The sequence below is a fragment of the Rhea pennata genome, chromosome 3, assembly GCF_028389875.1.
Source record: "Rhea pennata isolate bPtePen1 chromosome 3, bPtePen1.pri, whole genome shotgun sequence".
In the NCBI taxonomy this organism is placed as follows: Eukaryota; Metazoa; Chordata; class Aves; order Rheiformes; family Rheidae; genus Rhea; species Rhea pennata.
In genome coordinates, this window is record NC_084665.1 from 112,648,146 (window position 1) to 112,662,584 (window position 14,439).

At 39.2% G+C, this 14,439-nt stretch overlaps 1 protein-coding gene across 1 annotated transcript in view; it reads right to left on the reverse strand.

Moving 5' to 3' along the window:
* The window catches only part of MBOAT2 (membrane bound O-acyltransferase domain containing 2), a 50,694-nt gene that overhangs the window by 29,897 nt on the left and 6,358 nt on the right, over positions 1-14,439 (reverse strand). The window contains exons 2-3 of the mRNA XM_062573012.1: positions 4,436-4,531; positions 744-799 (exon numbers count right to left, since the gene is read on the reverse strand). Coding sequence (XP_062428996.1) covers positions 744-799; positions 4,436-4,531 — 152 coding nt within the window. The remainder of the gene's footprint in view (positions 1-743; positions 800-4,435; positions 4,532-14,439) is intronic.

Here is a 14,439-nt window from a genome sequence, read left to right on the forward strand (position 1 = left end):
AGATTTAATACTGAAACCAGGCTGAGCACAATGAATAAGCTGCCAGAGTAAGGTATAGAGGATTTGCCTTTACTACTAATCAATCTAATTACAATTAGTCTTGTACCTTACTAAGATTTACCATCAGACCAACACCCTTCTTTGAGCTTTTCGTTTTCCCTGCCTGTCCATAGAGATAATGGCAGAAACTGAGGGAGGGGAAAAATTAAACAAACAGGAAACAAGTTGTGACTAATGGAGCCAAACTAATATGACTCTAGGCCCTTAAGTACCATCAATCATATAGTGATTTTCACTCTCCCCCCTCCATCAGCAGATCTTCTACAGTATTTTCCAGTGGAAGCCCGAACTCCTGTACAGTGAACAAAAGCCCACTGACAGCAGGTTTGTTTTTGTTGATTACTCTTGATGGATAGCGATCTCTGAATTTGGAAGTTATTTGGCTAATTCAGGATCAACACCCCAGCACAAAAAAACATCAGTGAAGGACACTGAAAATCAAAAGACCAAAGTATTTTCAGAGCTTATATAGTGACTGAACTACCTTTCTTGGTGACTGTGCATTAGTAAACATCAACAGAATCAACAACTGAAACAAACATATTCCCCCCGCCCTTTCTCTCTTCCCCCCAAAAAGAAAAGATTGGGCTAAAGTACCTTGGTGTACTGACTCATGGCTAACTTCCTTTAATTTTGTTTAGAAAATGAAATGGAAAATTAAGCATAGTTTAAAGAAGTCTTACCATCATGAATCTCAAATGCCAAACTAGTGATCTTCTGTGTAATTATCATCATTGGACTGTTATAAAAGAGGGGAAAAAAAGAATACTTTAGAAAAAAATCCAGGATTTTATTTCACATGTAAACATCAGGGAAATTTTTATACTAATAGTCCAGATTAACAGTACTCTCATTTGGAAGATTGTCAACACAAGGACTAAGTGATTGGTTTTTAAAGCTCAAATCGTAAGTTTTGATACAGCAAAAGTAATTTATTCCTTAGTTATAGTACAAACTACACCTTTATTGCTGCACTGGGTCCCACAAACATGGCCAAAGTGTTTCACATTTATTTTCTGCTAACATAGTTTATTTTATAGTGGAAAGAGTATAGGACAAAGAGCATTAAGCAATTATATGCATTCTAAATTATCAATAGCAGCAGCAGGCAACAACAATACAAAGTTCTACAGTGACACAATTTATCCAATTTATTTACAGACCATTTCCACTTTTTTAAAAGAAACTAATACCTGGTCCTATGTTTATTTTTTCACGTAGAATTATTATTATAATGGAGTTCAGTTTGTAGTGAACTTTATCCACTTGGTAAGATCTTGAACTGTCAAAGAAATGACAGTTTTTAGGCTTTAAAAGGCTGAGTTGGCTTTAACTGCTGTGGAGGTCAAAACCTTTACTAAGAGACTGGTACCATCTTTATGGTACCTAGGAGTTTTCAACTGAAGTACATCTCAGCAGTGACAGCTACTAACATCAAGGGGGAGGGAAAAGTGCTTAAAGCAGGCTACAAGAATTTATGAAGTTAACTTTGGGTGTGGTGTTTTTTTTTTTGTTAAGTGTATAAAGAGTTTTTGTTTACCTAGTAGTATCTAAGGACAAAAATTAGTCATATTATAGGATGGATACAATTTTGTCCAAGTCTTTTTACAGCCCTTGGTATTTCTAATCACATTTAAGGTTGATTTAAGTTGGCATAGAAAAGCAAATCCAAGAGCCATCAAGTGCTCCTTTACCGACAGGGTTATGCCAGTATTTTGTCAGAGAATGTAAAGTATGCCACATTATATTTTTAAGATTATGATTATTTCAAAGCCCAATATATTTACAGTCCTCAGCAGAAATTCTCCAAATGCCCCCAAAATCCAGATATCAAGGCTAGACTGACAGGCAAGGGTATGGAAGAAAAACTAAATGAGAATGGACAGCATGGAAAAATCCTTCATACATCTTTCCAGCTGCCTGGTGCCTGGGTTCTAAATGCAATGATTTTTCCTTTGCAAGTGAACCCAGACAGTACAAATCCCAACTGGTGGAAGGAGTTCAGCAGGGGTTCAGTCACACCTTATGCTAATTCTAACAGATTCATCTATTGGTGTTCTAACAGCAAACCCTGATACTTTTTTTCTCCTGAAACAGCTATTCTAGTATCATAAGAGATTTGGCTGAGGCACAAGTCTCAAGACTAGAAGAGGAGGGGACCTTCCTGGAACAGGGGGGGGTCTATGTGGTAGGACTTTAATGACCTCTTTTACATGCTGGCAGCAAGGCAAAGAAGGGGCAGAAGGCTCACAGTGGGAATCTGTCAGTCCTGAAGCCAGGACCACAGAGCTCTGCACAGGCAATGGCACTTCCAGCACAGTCTCTGCAGTTTTCTCTTGCTGTCAGTGCATTGCTACTATCCTTCACATTTCCTCTGGGGATTCTCTGGGTTTGGATGGGCATGACATGTGTGAGGAGAAACATCTGGGTGAGCAGAGACACTCCAAGCTCTTTTCAGGCTAAGCACTATTTAGGGGATATAAGCCAGTATCTTCAGTACTGAGGAAGAATTTGTTGATGCTTTGGGTTCAACAGCTGGTTGAGCTTACTTTCTCCCCTGGAGCTATGAAGGAAGATGAATGATAGAAAACAGCTTGCTTGAATTCTGTCTGCTGCATGTCTTTTCCCTGCCTGTGTTGGAAGTAACCTCTGTTTCAGGCCTCAAGGTAACAGATGTAGTATATGCTAGAGATTTATCCTTCCCCAATGCGTACATCAAGTTCCCAAACCACCAAATGAATGGATAGCTTAAAATCAGACAGCTCAAACATACAATCAGAGAGTTAGATCGAGGCTTTAGAGTATCTGGAGCACGCATCTGAAGCACAGACTTCATGAATCTTTTGACATGAGTAGACCTAGTAGAGGTCTGTGAGCAAACACCAGGCTAACAGAGCTACAGAGGAAGCTTGTACCCAAATACAGTATGTTTAACCAACAGTGTGCTTTGACCTGTTATTAACAGCTCAGCTGCAGCACCAAACAAATGCAATTACACGGCTTCCAGCATTAGCTCAGATCTTTGACCATTCAAAGATTGTACACTTTAGCCCTAAAGTGGGCTAGGAGGAGAGCATTTGGATTACTCGCTCATATAATCATGAGATTCAATTCAACACTACAACCACCAACTTTAAGTATTTTTATGCATAATGTCTGTGCTACAGTGAGGTATGAGCTCTGAGTCAGTGGAGATCTAGTCAGTACAGCATCTGGAAAGTGATCCAGCTCATGCTAATGTAAATACTTAGTGGCTGGTCAACCAAAATGCCCTCAAGGCTCTAATGTCTACATTGACTTGACCTCCACCAACTAGAACTGAGACTTAAGTACCTATGTTAAAGCCAGATGTCTAAGTGCAAACAAATTTAATTAGGTCTCACCTTCTGAGACATCTTTCTAGTAACGACATAAAAAGTAGTACTTAATCACGAGACTTCAGTACTTAACCTTTAGGCTTCAGCTTTTAAGTTAGTCTGCTAGATGTCTGTTATCAACAAAGACTGGGACAAGGCTAACTAGAATACAGTACTGTATGATACAGGTAACATTACACTACGAAGATTAATGCCATTCATAGTGTTCTTTAGAAAATAAACACATTTAAGCTTTTTTAAATAGGCTTGCAACCACCCGCCCACCCCTTTTCCTCAAATACACAATTTCCTTTTAAATCAACAAACCCACCATCAACAGGAAACTCATTTATAGAAAGTATTGTGCTTTGCTTCTCTCCATCTGCAGCACAGAGAAGAATCACCAGTACTGTTTTATCTATTTCATTATACTTTTGCCAGCATAAGCCTCATACTAGGATAAAGTTAATTATATACAGTGACAACGCATAGACACAACTTTGTCTCTAAGGGCTGTGTTACTACTCCACCATAAAAGTGGCTCTCCTTAGCTTTCCTTTTCCAAAGCATCTAACATAAAATGAAAGAAAAGGAAATGCTAAAGCTATACTCCATAAAACATTCAGATTTTTCTCATACGGTGGTATCAGAGCATGGCAGACATACAAGTATATCAGTTGCAGTTCAGGTTTCATCACATTGTCATGGGTGGGTAACTGGAATTTTAGGGGGAAAAAGCCAAAGGTCTCCACAGTCACTGAACCCTTTATGCCCTTCAGACAGGCAACGCGAGGAAGCAGATAACACAGCTGTGCATTCTGACAGATACAACTGCTTACAAAGCTCCCATCTGCATGCATAAAGTATGTGTTCATCTATAATTGTACCTGTACCAATAACAAAAACTTCAAGAAAAAAATAGACTTTGTAACAGATTGACACATTTAATTCAGCGAAACAATAATAGACACATTATCACTTAGAGGAACAAGGTAAAAAGATCTGGTTTTTATTCTTACCCAGAAAAATCAGCAGAATACTGTCCATAATCAAAGATATAGACTCTAGTAATTTGGCACACAGTGAGGTATCCCAAAGCAAAAACAAAGCAATACCTGAAAGAAAGAAGGAGAAAAATGCTTTTCAATCAAAAAAAGTCATTAACATTTCCTTCACTGAGAAAACTGTTGTTTTCAGAAAATTTTTAGTTTTCATTTATTTCCAGTAATTTTTTATAATTGAGTTTGCAAATATACCTTCACCTGAACTTTGCATTTTTAAACTGTTCAGAACATGGAAATTCTATTGTCAGTATTCATAATATATTCATACAAATAGAATAATTTCAAGTGTTACTGTGAAAAAACAGAAGTCCTATGAAAAGAAAACGAATCTGTTGCACTTTTTAGTTCAAAGTTAATTTTTGTCTGAGTGCACAAATTAGACAAATTATACATTAAATGTCTTCTCTATTGAACGTATGGATTCCATACATTCCAAATTCAGCACTGCAAATGCCACTGCAGCTGTTTGCAGGGAGGATTGGAAAAGGCAATTAATTTCCAAGTACACACATTAGAACACTACCGAACAAAAAATGAACAGCATGCCTTTATGCTTCTTATTAAAGCTGAGCCTCAGAATACATAATATGTACAGATAAAAAATAACCTTTCAGGAATATTATAAATCTCATTTCACATAACTTTTTTCCAGTTCATTTTTTCTTCTTATTAGTAAGTACAATAAGAGTGAGAATTAATTTGTCAAGATATCCCCCAAAATCTGCTAGATCATTTGCTCCCAAGAAGGATGGTAAATACCAAAAGGAACTTATATTTTAACAAAGTCTTTAAAACATTCAGGACCCACAGGGGAGGGAGGATCAGAATTAGTACTGTATTTAGTTGAAATACCGGGCAACACTAAAGGAAGAGCTTAGAGCACCCTCTTCCTTTGCTTTCCAAAGTAATACTTTTGTTCAAGGTACTTACATAATGAATTTAAGATTTTAGAAGTTATTTTCCAATCTGAAGGTGGTAATTGTTTTTGTTGCATAGAACACTTGCAGTTTAATCAAGCAAGCGATAATTGTGCTAGATATAAACTACAACCTTCAAATTACAGAACCATTTTTCATCTTATATGACATATTGGTAGATACATTAAACCACTCATGATTCAAACTGAATACTTTAGGGCACCTCATTTAGCAATAAATTGCTTATTTTCTTTTCATAAATATGAATGATCCAGAAGCAATACTACACTGGATGGCTAATTAGTACATAGATGTTTAAAAGATTCCAACAGAACTAGAAAATAACTGGGTCATTGCTAAATTATTTCAGCAAGAAAAACAAGTATCTTAAGACAAATAAGCAATCTGTAGCAGGCTGCATATATCAGGAGTATGATACACCATAGAACCATGTTAAGAGAGTCTGGAATTACACCTTTCCAGAGATACAAGAAAAACTTCCAAAAAAAAACATCCATGAATGATTGCTATTTGAATTTGCCCATTCTGAGAACAGCCTCATTCTTTCATTCACTAGAATTCCAATATGATTCAGTTTTATTGGTCTCTTGATTTTTCACAGTAACTCCCTCCAGATTAAAAATAACTTCTTACATACTAGCTAAGTATCCATCCATACACACATACAAAAAAAAAAAAAAAAGCCACGAACAATTAAAATACTATATTTTTCTTTAAGAGGGTTGCTTTTTTCTCCCCTACTGACAAGGTAATTTATAGCAGACAGTCTGTTCACAGTACATTGCAATAGGTCTAAAAATAAAGAATTACACTTAATACTACAACAGCTTTCATAACTAATAATACTTATCCACAGCAGGAACAAATACTTTGTTAGGACAAGAAATATACTTTATACATTACTGGATTAGGCATACACCACCAGATAAAAAGAAAATAGACATGAATTGCTACCTTACGCAGTTCAGATTATTGCAATACAGTTGCACTAAACTCTTAACAACTTTTTATGACGACTTCCTTTTGCAAGGAGAAAAAAATCAGTTATCTACATCTTAAAGTTCAGAGAGAGAGAAATATCCTAAAAAAAAAGTAAAGGACTGAAAAGCAAGCAGCTTTAGGTCCCTTCCTATGCATTCATTATGATGCATTTCTACGGCTTTATGTGAACATGCAACTGAAAATTCCTGTCTTGCTGAAGAAGCAGGTCATTACTCAACATTTCTTTTAAGGCTTCGCATTCAGCTCCAAGCGCACCAAGTGCATCTCCTCGCTGCCTGCCTGTCAAAGGAGGTGCTCGAGAAGCATGCGGTTTCCTGAGCGCTCCCACAGTTACACTCCAAGAATTTAAGTGCTTCAGACCGGTCACCTTGTCTGTCACACCTCTGTAAGATAGTCAGTGCTACCCCAGCTCTACAGATAGGAAATTAAGATATAGTGAGGCTAAAATTAACGCAGCTCTGAACATCGAACTTGAGAGTCACAAGGTCAACTCTTGGGCAAACTTTGCTTTTTTAAAGGTTGACACAAAGGAGGTCACCAGTGCGTTTCAGTCACACGCACATGTGCTCTGCTCTGCTGCAAATCCACCCCGCCTGCTTCATGAAGGATGCCTGCAAGCGGGCAGACCGTATTCATAGCTCATACAAGCAGATTACACCAAACTGCACTGTATGTCTCCCCTTAGGGAAACAGACTGAGGCAATGGTGCTACTTGATTCCGTTAAAGTCTAAAATGCATAGGACAGTTTTAAGGCTATTGCTTCACCTGCAGGTTTCCACAGTTTTCCTTAAAAGCCTTGCACCTTTGCCAGCAAGTTAGATGTGTCCGGTGCCACAGCACTGCTCCTTCTCAAACCCTGATCAGCTTCCAGATTGCTATTCCTTGCAATCATTACAAAATCCAGGCATAACTCTGCATTAACATCCACAGGCTAGAGTTGGTACTAAGGCTTTCCAGGCAGCCCAAATTACAGTATTTCCTGACTTTGGGAAGGCTCTCTTGTCTCTGTATCTTAACAGTTTAAGGATGGAAATTCTTAAGAGTGAACCAGGGAAAATCCTTTCAATACAACAGTAGATGACCCCTCACGGGGGAAGAGGCAGAGCTCTCCCAAACAGCTTTACAAGAGAAACAGTATCATTTGCTAGGACCCTCAAGCACCTTGCCTTCTGGAGAGCCAGAACCATCAGATCCGGCAGCCCCTATCCCTCAACATCTGCACCCAAATCAAAAGCTAACCCTACTTTGAAAGTCCTGTCTGAAATAACAACCGTAACAAGAAGTGCGCATCCCTGCTGGCTTTCACATTTATAGGAAGCACAGCATTTCTCTGGGGCGGGCGCTAGCTGACCAAGCTGTCGGTCACCTGGGCACTTTCAGACATCCTTTGAAATAGATGGCAGTCCTCATGACCTGCACGGTGCGATTTCTTGCCATGTCCATACCAAAGCATACCAAAGTAATTGCCATTACTTTGCTAACCATACCAAAGTAATAACAAAGATGTGGGAAAAAACCCTCAGGACAGACTTTCTGATGAGATTTCAGGTCCAATGCAATGATTGCTCTAAAACAGAAGCTCTCTTGACACAGGGCACAAACTTGCTGCAATGCTGGATTTGGTAGTTGTACATGGTGAACGTAACCATCTTCCTGCTACATCAATCACCAAGTCTAACTCGCACACAGTTTGGATAAAAGTTCAGAGATATTTTAACTAATGAGGGAAACACAGCAACTCACATACAACCCATACAACACTATCTAATGTGCATCTACACACGTTAATGAGACTTTTCTTTTAATCAGAGAAAGCACAGCACCATTCTTTCCCTCCCTCGAAGGAGATTTAGAAGGTTTAGAACAGCTTGTGTCCCGCACAAACCCACAGGTTCATGGTGCAACTTGCTGATCATCAAGTTCGCAAAAGTCCAGTTTTACTTTGAGATCTGAAAATGCTTTGCAGACTTCCAAAACTAAGTCACTTCCTCTCACTCTAGGTTCCTCTGATGTTAAAAAGTAAAAATAAAAAAGAATAAAAAAAAAATCAGAAAACATCCACCCTTTTCAAGCAGTCATTCTTAAAAAATACCCCGGAGATCAGGAAAATATATAGTTTAGCTCTGCAAAACTTTGAGTAAAGTTTTACCCAACTACAACAAAGTTACAGGCTGTAAACAAAGGTAACATTTTTACTCAAGGCTCAACTTTCTCCCCCACTACAAAAGTGTCTTAAAAATCAGTATTATCCTCCCACATACACCCATTAAGTGAATTATGTTCTCATCCCCAGAATCACAGAATTAATTCAGATTAGACAAGAATGACCAGAAGCAAGCCTCAATACTGTGATAATTACAAATAACCGAGACAAAGTGACATGTAATCAATACACAATTAATAAACACATCAGCACTCATTAAGAATACATCTGGGACTAAATCATAAGATCTTTGTCAAAATGACCTTACTTTATTTGTCAGAGGCAACTAAAATAAAGTCCATTGTGTCTGGGTGACATTGCAATAACAAGGTACCAGAAAGCAAAACAGATTATCTGATAGATATGTCTAACTCCTGTTTTAAATAAGTTGGGGGGGGGGGGACGAAATCAAATCAGCGTGAGATGATTATAAGCAAATAAGACAGTAGATCTTATTAGATAGGAGGTCTTTTCTCGTATAAATCTGCCATATCATATTTTAATTCATTGCTATTGAACTTCCCAAAGCACCAAAAAAAAAATGATATTTAATGGGTTCTGCTTATATCATTCTTCTAAGAACAAACCTACCAAAAACTAATCACACTTAAAAATACGTTCTAATGTATGCATACCATAGTTACATTACATGATACATGTAGAGGAGGGTAATTAGCATAAGTAGTACTTTACAAAAGCTGCTAATCAGGAAAGCTTCAGTTTAATTCTATAAAAAAAATAGAAATGTAAAAAAGTCTCTTCAGCAGAAACATACATTGTCCTATAGTATTATTTCTTCTCTATATATAATTATTCTGTTTGTTGAATAACATTAATCAAACATCCATTTTGAACCACAGAACCTGGAAGGGAACTACGGAGATCAAATCCAACCTCCCTGCTCAAGCAGGGTCACCTACAGCATGTTAGACAGTGGTTGCATCCAGACAGGCCTTGAAGATCTCCAGACAAGGAGACTCCACAACCTCTCTGGGCAACCTGTGCCAGTGCTCCGTCACTCTCACAGGGAAGAAATGCCCCCTCACGCTCAGGCCGAACTTCCCGTGATTCAGTTTCTGCCCATTGCCTCTTGTCCTGTCACACGGGACAACTGAAAAGAGTTTGTCCCCGTCCCCTTGACACCCTCCCTTCAGGTACTTGTGCACATTGATAAGATCCCCCCTCAGTCTTCTCTTCCCCAGGCTGAAGAGGCCCAGCTCTCACAGCCGTTCCTCAGAGGGCAGATGCTCCAGCCCTCTGATCATCTACGCAGCCCTACGCCGGACTCTCTCCAGGAGCTCCACGAGGCCTCCCCAGGGCTGAGTAGAGGGGCAGGATCACCTCCCTCAACCTGCTGGCAACACTCTTCCTAATGCACCCCAGGATACCATTGGCCTTCCTGGCCACTACAGCACATTGCCGGCTCATAGTCAACTTGTCCACCAGCCAAACATCACATCCTCACATTTAATAACTCTCAATATATTATTCCTCTATCAACTTTTTGTTTCAAATCACACCTTCTATTTTACCACGCTTTGTTGCTCTAAATACAGGTCAGAAATACCCGTCCGTTATTTCTAAGCTTTCAGCTTAACTACATACAAATCTGCTAATGCAGGATAAGCCAGCAGCAGAACTGACCAAGGCTGCTCTCTAATAGCTTTGTACCTATAGTTTAACAGCAGGATCCCAGCTCTTCTCCACATCCCTCAGAGTTTGCTTTGGTTTGCTGGCTAAGAATGAGCCGTAACACCCAGAGGTTACTCCAGGGCTTTGCCTGTGTATCTGTATTTCCCTATATTCTATGTACGTATACACAGAATACACGGTCTGGCCAGCCAGGTCAGTCCCAGACTAGTCGCAACACACATTAGCCAGGCGTGCTCACCAGGCGGCTCACAAAGCAAGCAGACAAGCAGTCACACTGACTATATTTACAAAACCAGAGAGTACATTGGATGCATTTTGGTTTGATTTTCACTTCCAGGGGGTCTCACTATCTTCAGTTATAAAACATTTGGTCAAGTACCTACCATACTTAATGCTGTTTGGACTCCATCCAGGAAAAAAAAATATATAATCTTGACAGTGGTACCTTTGGGGGGATATCATAACAGTATTTGCTATGTTAGGCTCTTTCCATGCAGCAGCAGGACAGTTCTACAGGAAGTTAAATAAAGCAATCAATACAATGCTCTTTTCCCACCAGGCAGTAAGGTTTCATGCCCAGCTAAGCTCCCTTCCCTCCTTCCTTACACAAAAAAAAAAACAGTACAAACTTTTCTTTTTAGCATGTATAGCTATTCAGTTTCAAAAGGCAGACCTGACCACCATGTAATACCAAACCACTTTGATTTTTAGAAAATGTGACAGAATAGCCTCAGCTATTCCCATGCCATTGTTCCAGCCTCGTGCTAAAAGCTACTGCCTGCTTTTTCTATTGCTTGTGCCAACATAGGAATTGCTGAAACAAATTCTCTCCAGGATCAGAACTGAATTTTTATGAAAAAACGCAATTATATGAATTGTTTTAATTCTAATGAGCACAATTAGTTTTTCATGGCTCAGACAGTAAAACAATCCTCAACTCTATGCATTTACTACATACAGCATTTGTTTGCAAATCCTCCCACGGAAAAGCATATATCAAACAGTGTCAATCGAAACACCTAATTCTGTAGTCAGCAAGGACAATCCAATAAAAATACTGGTTAGAATTAGCTTAGTCTTGATTCTTCAACATTTCACAAGGTAAGCTAGCTCGCCCCAACTTGCTGTGGTTACACCAGGAAAGGCTCCTTGTTTAAACAGTTTGTGTTCAAATTATGGGTACAGTACTGACATAACCGTATTACTCAGAACGCAGAGCAATTTTAGGATGCAGACAATCACTAACAGACCTGAGAGCGTGGCCTTGAGCAAGTCACCACCCTCTCTATATTTCAAGAAACCAGGCTGTAAAATGAGTGCAATACTAATCCTTGAGAGTCATCTGGTAGTCTTCTGATCCAGCCACTATGTTGTCACTTCTGATTTCTTAAATGAATTTGGAATCTTTACACACACAACCAAATGAGACTGCTTATTACCCCATTGCACAAAACTAAGTGTTTACACTATGATGCTTCACTACTAGCCATTCTAACATATATTTTACAACTGGACAGTTCTCAAACATTCAGATGCAACACCAGTTCTATACAACATACGGCACAAGGTCTACAGGTAGTCTCCAAAGTAATTTACTTAGCTACTCAGTCAGCCCACACTGCGAGTAACTGGGAGCTACCTAACCATCCACATGCAGCCTAGCCACACATTAGGCCCATAGCTCAGCACTAACTACAGTACATACCTGGTTTCACTCAGCTAGCAGGCAAAAAGATGTTAAGGTCCATAGGTTTCCTATATACAACCAGACACATCAAAACTGTGGAGCATGAAGCGCCATTAACTCTACTATTCACAGAACCATTTGTGATTTCTGGAATAGCTAGTACTGTTCATTACAGACTCATTGTACCCACAAACACTTGCCTACAGCATTGTGCTATTTTGCTATATAATGGCAATGTAGTAGCTTAGTAAAATAAATCTCTAACAAAGTTAACAATTACTTCATTTATAGCTACAGGCAATATTCAACAGAATGCAACATTAATACATGACAAATATAACCACAGAAGTTCTTCAGAAAATATCCAAAGTGCAGTATTTTCAGAGTGCTCTCAAAGTTTTCATTTTTCTCACTTCTCCCCCTGCTCCCTCCAGACCTGAAATGTCTCAAGGATAAGGAGGTTGGCACCTCCTTACAGGGAAGTAGCCTCTGCTAGAAATAAAGAGGGGGTAGGCAGAAAAAAGAAATTGCTTTTATTCCTTCCCTCTCAGGGAAGAAACGTGTTACCTCATTCTTTCTGCAAGACCAGAGGAACATGGAAGCAGAAAGGATGGGAATAGAGAAATTTGTTTTATCTCTAAGACTCGAAGTTGAGGGCTGAAGTTGATTCTGTCTAAAAATCATGACAGACATTCCTAGATGTTGAGCTATGATGAACTATGGTATTAGAATAGAGAGACTGACTACAAAAACATCCTTACCCAAACTATCATGTTACTCTTGCCTTTGGAAAGGAACACTGTTAGCAAACAGATTTTAATATTAAACTGAGATATTAAAGAGAGGTCATCCAAATTGTCATGTGAGAAACCGCAGTATGTAATATCAACCCTTATTTCTGCAATCACTTGAAAAGTATAATGATAAGCAATGCAGATAAGAGAACCAAATCTGATGTTTATTTTTAAAAAGGCTCCTGTCTATTAGTATATAGCAGTTAAAATCATGCACAAAGAAGAAAGTACAACAACTTCACAACATGAAATATTTAAAAGCAGAATTTTCTGACTTTGGATTTTGTCTTAAAATGATCTGAAGGAAGGAAACTTTCAACTGTTCCAACAAAGACAAGTAGTCATAATTCAGAAATAAAGTATCTGCTAAATTCCACAAACCACCTATGCTAGCACTGTGAATTTTTATTTTTATTTGTTCACCCATTTTTCTATGCAGAATATTTTTCCACCTATATAGTATTTATCTATATATCCACAGCATGCAAGTGGTTTCATCCTTTCCATTTCTCCAACATCGTACACAAGTAGCATTCTCTCAGACACCAGAAACCTGCTTACCGGCTTTATTTTTGCCAACTAGAAGAAAGCCACAGAATACTTCGCTGAAAAACAGTCTCCTTCTAGGACTACCTGTATCAGCCAGGCAGAAACACACAAATTCTATGGAATATTTTTAAGGAAATAAAGATGTTATTACAGAACATTCTGCCAACACTAGAATGAAGTATAATAAAGTACTATTTTAAACAGAGCTCTACTAGCTGTAACGGTTTAGCAGCTCTAAACTAGAATTGCTAAACTCAAAGTAATTTTTGTTAACTAAACTATTTTAGTGTACCACAAAATGTCATACAAAACTTAGGGCAAGTAGAACAGAACCAGTTCTCTGCTGGCAAAACCACAATGAGGTCAATCATTAAACAGCCGTAACTCACGGCTTGGCAAGTATCATCTCGGATAAAGATAAGAGCAAGCTGTTACGTTCATTCACCCACTCATCACCCTGCTCCAGCTACCCGCCCCTCTCCGCACCCTACTCCCACCCCAACACATCCCAGCTGCTGCTTTTTCCTGGCCAAGGACCAGGAGAGATTCCCAGCTGCCACCACCCTCTCCAGACCCAGCCGCTACCCCCACATCCTCGCCCCGGGACTCGGCACCTGAGACAGCAAAACCACTGCACAACCACCACGGCCCTGGGAGAGATGTTTTGCTCCATGGGGAAGGTGATGCCAGCTGGGGCTTGCTGGAGACATTTCCTGCGTGCGTTAAGAATGGTGGCAGCTGGGAAGCATATGGCACACGGCCTGCTGAGAAGGTGGATCTGCAGCCTGAGTAAGTGTGCAGAGAAGCTGGCAGATTAATAAACAGCCCAAACCCTGCAAGGTGCAGCACGCAGGATGGAAGGCTACAGAAATCAAGTTCAGTTACAAGAATGAAATATTTGAATGATTACATGATGTCAAAGAAGAACTAGGAATTGGTGTTAACAGTTTAACACATCCAGAACACAGCTGAGTTTCCTTTAAACTGTTTATCAAGACAAAATACCTTCTTTTACAGAGATACCTCCCTGTTGTTTCTCCTTCAGAAAGCAATCAGATAATTCTCCAATTTCAACTTGCTGCCGAGTAACCATCTCCCCTTCTGACTGTAGCCCCCATAACTGGGCCAACCT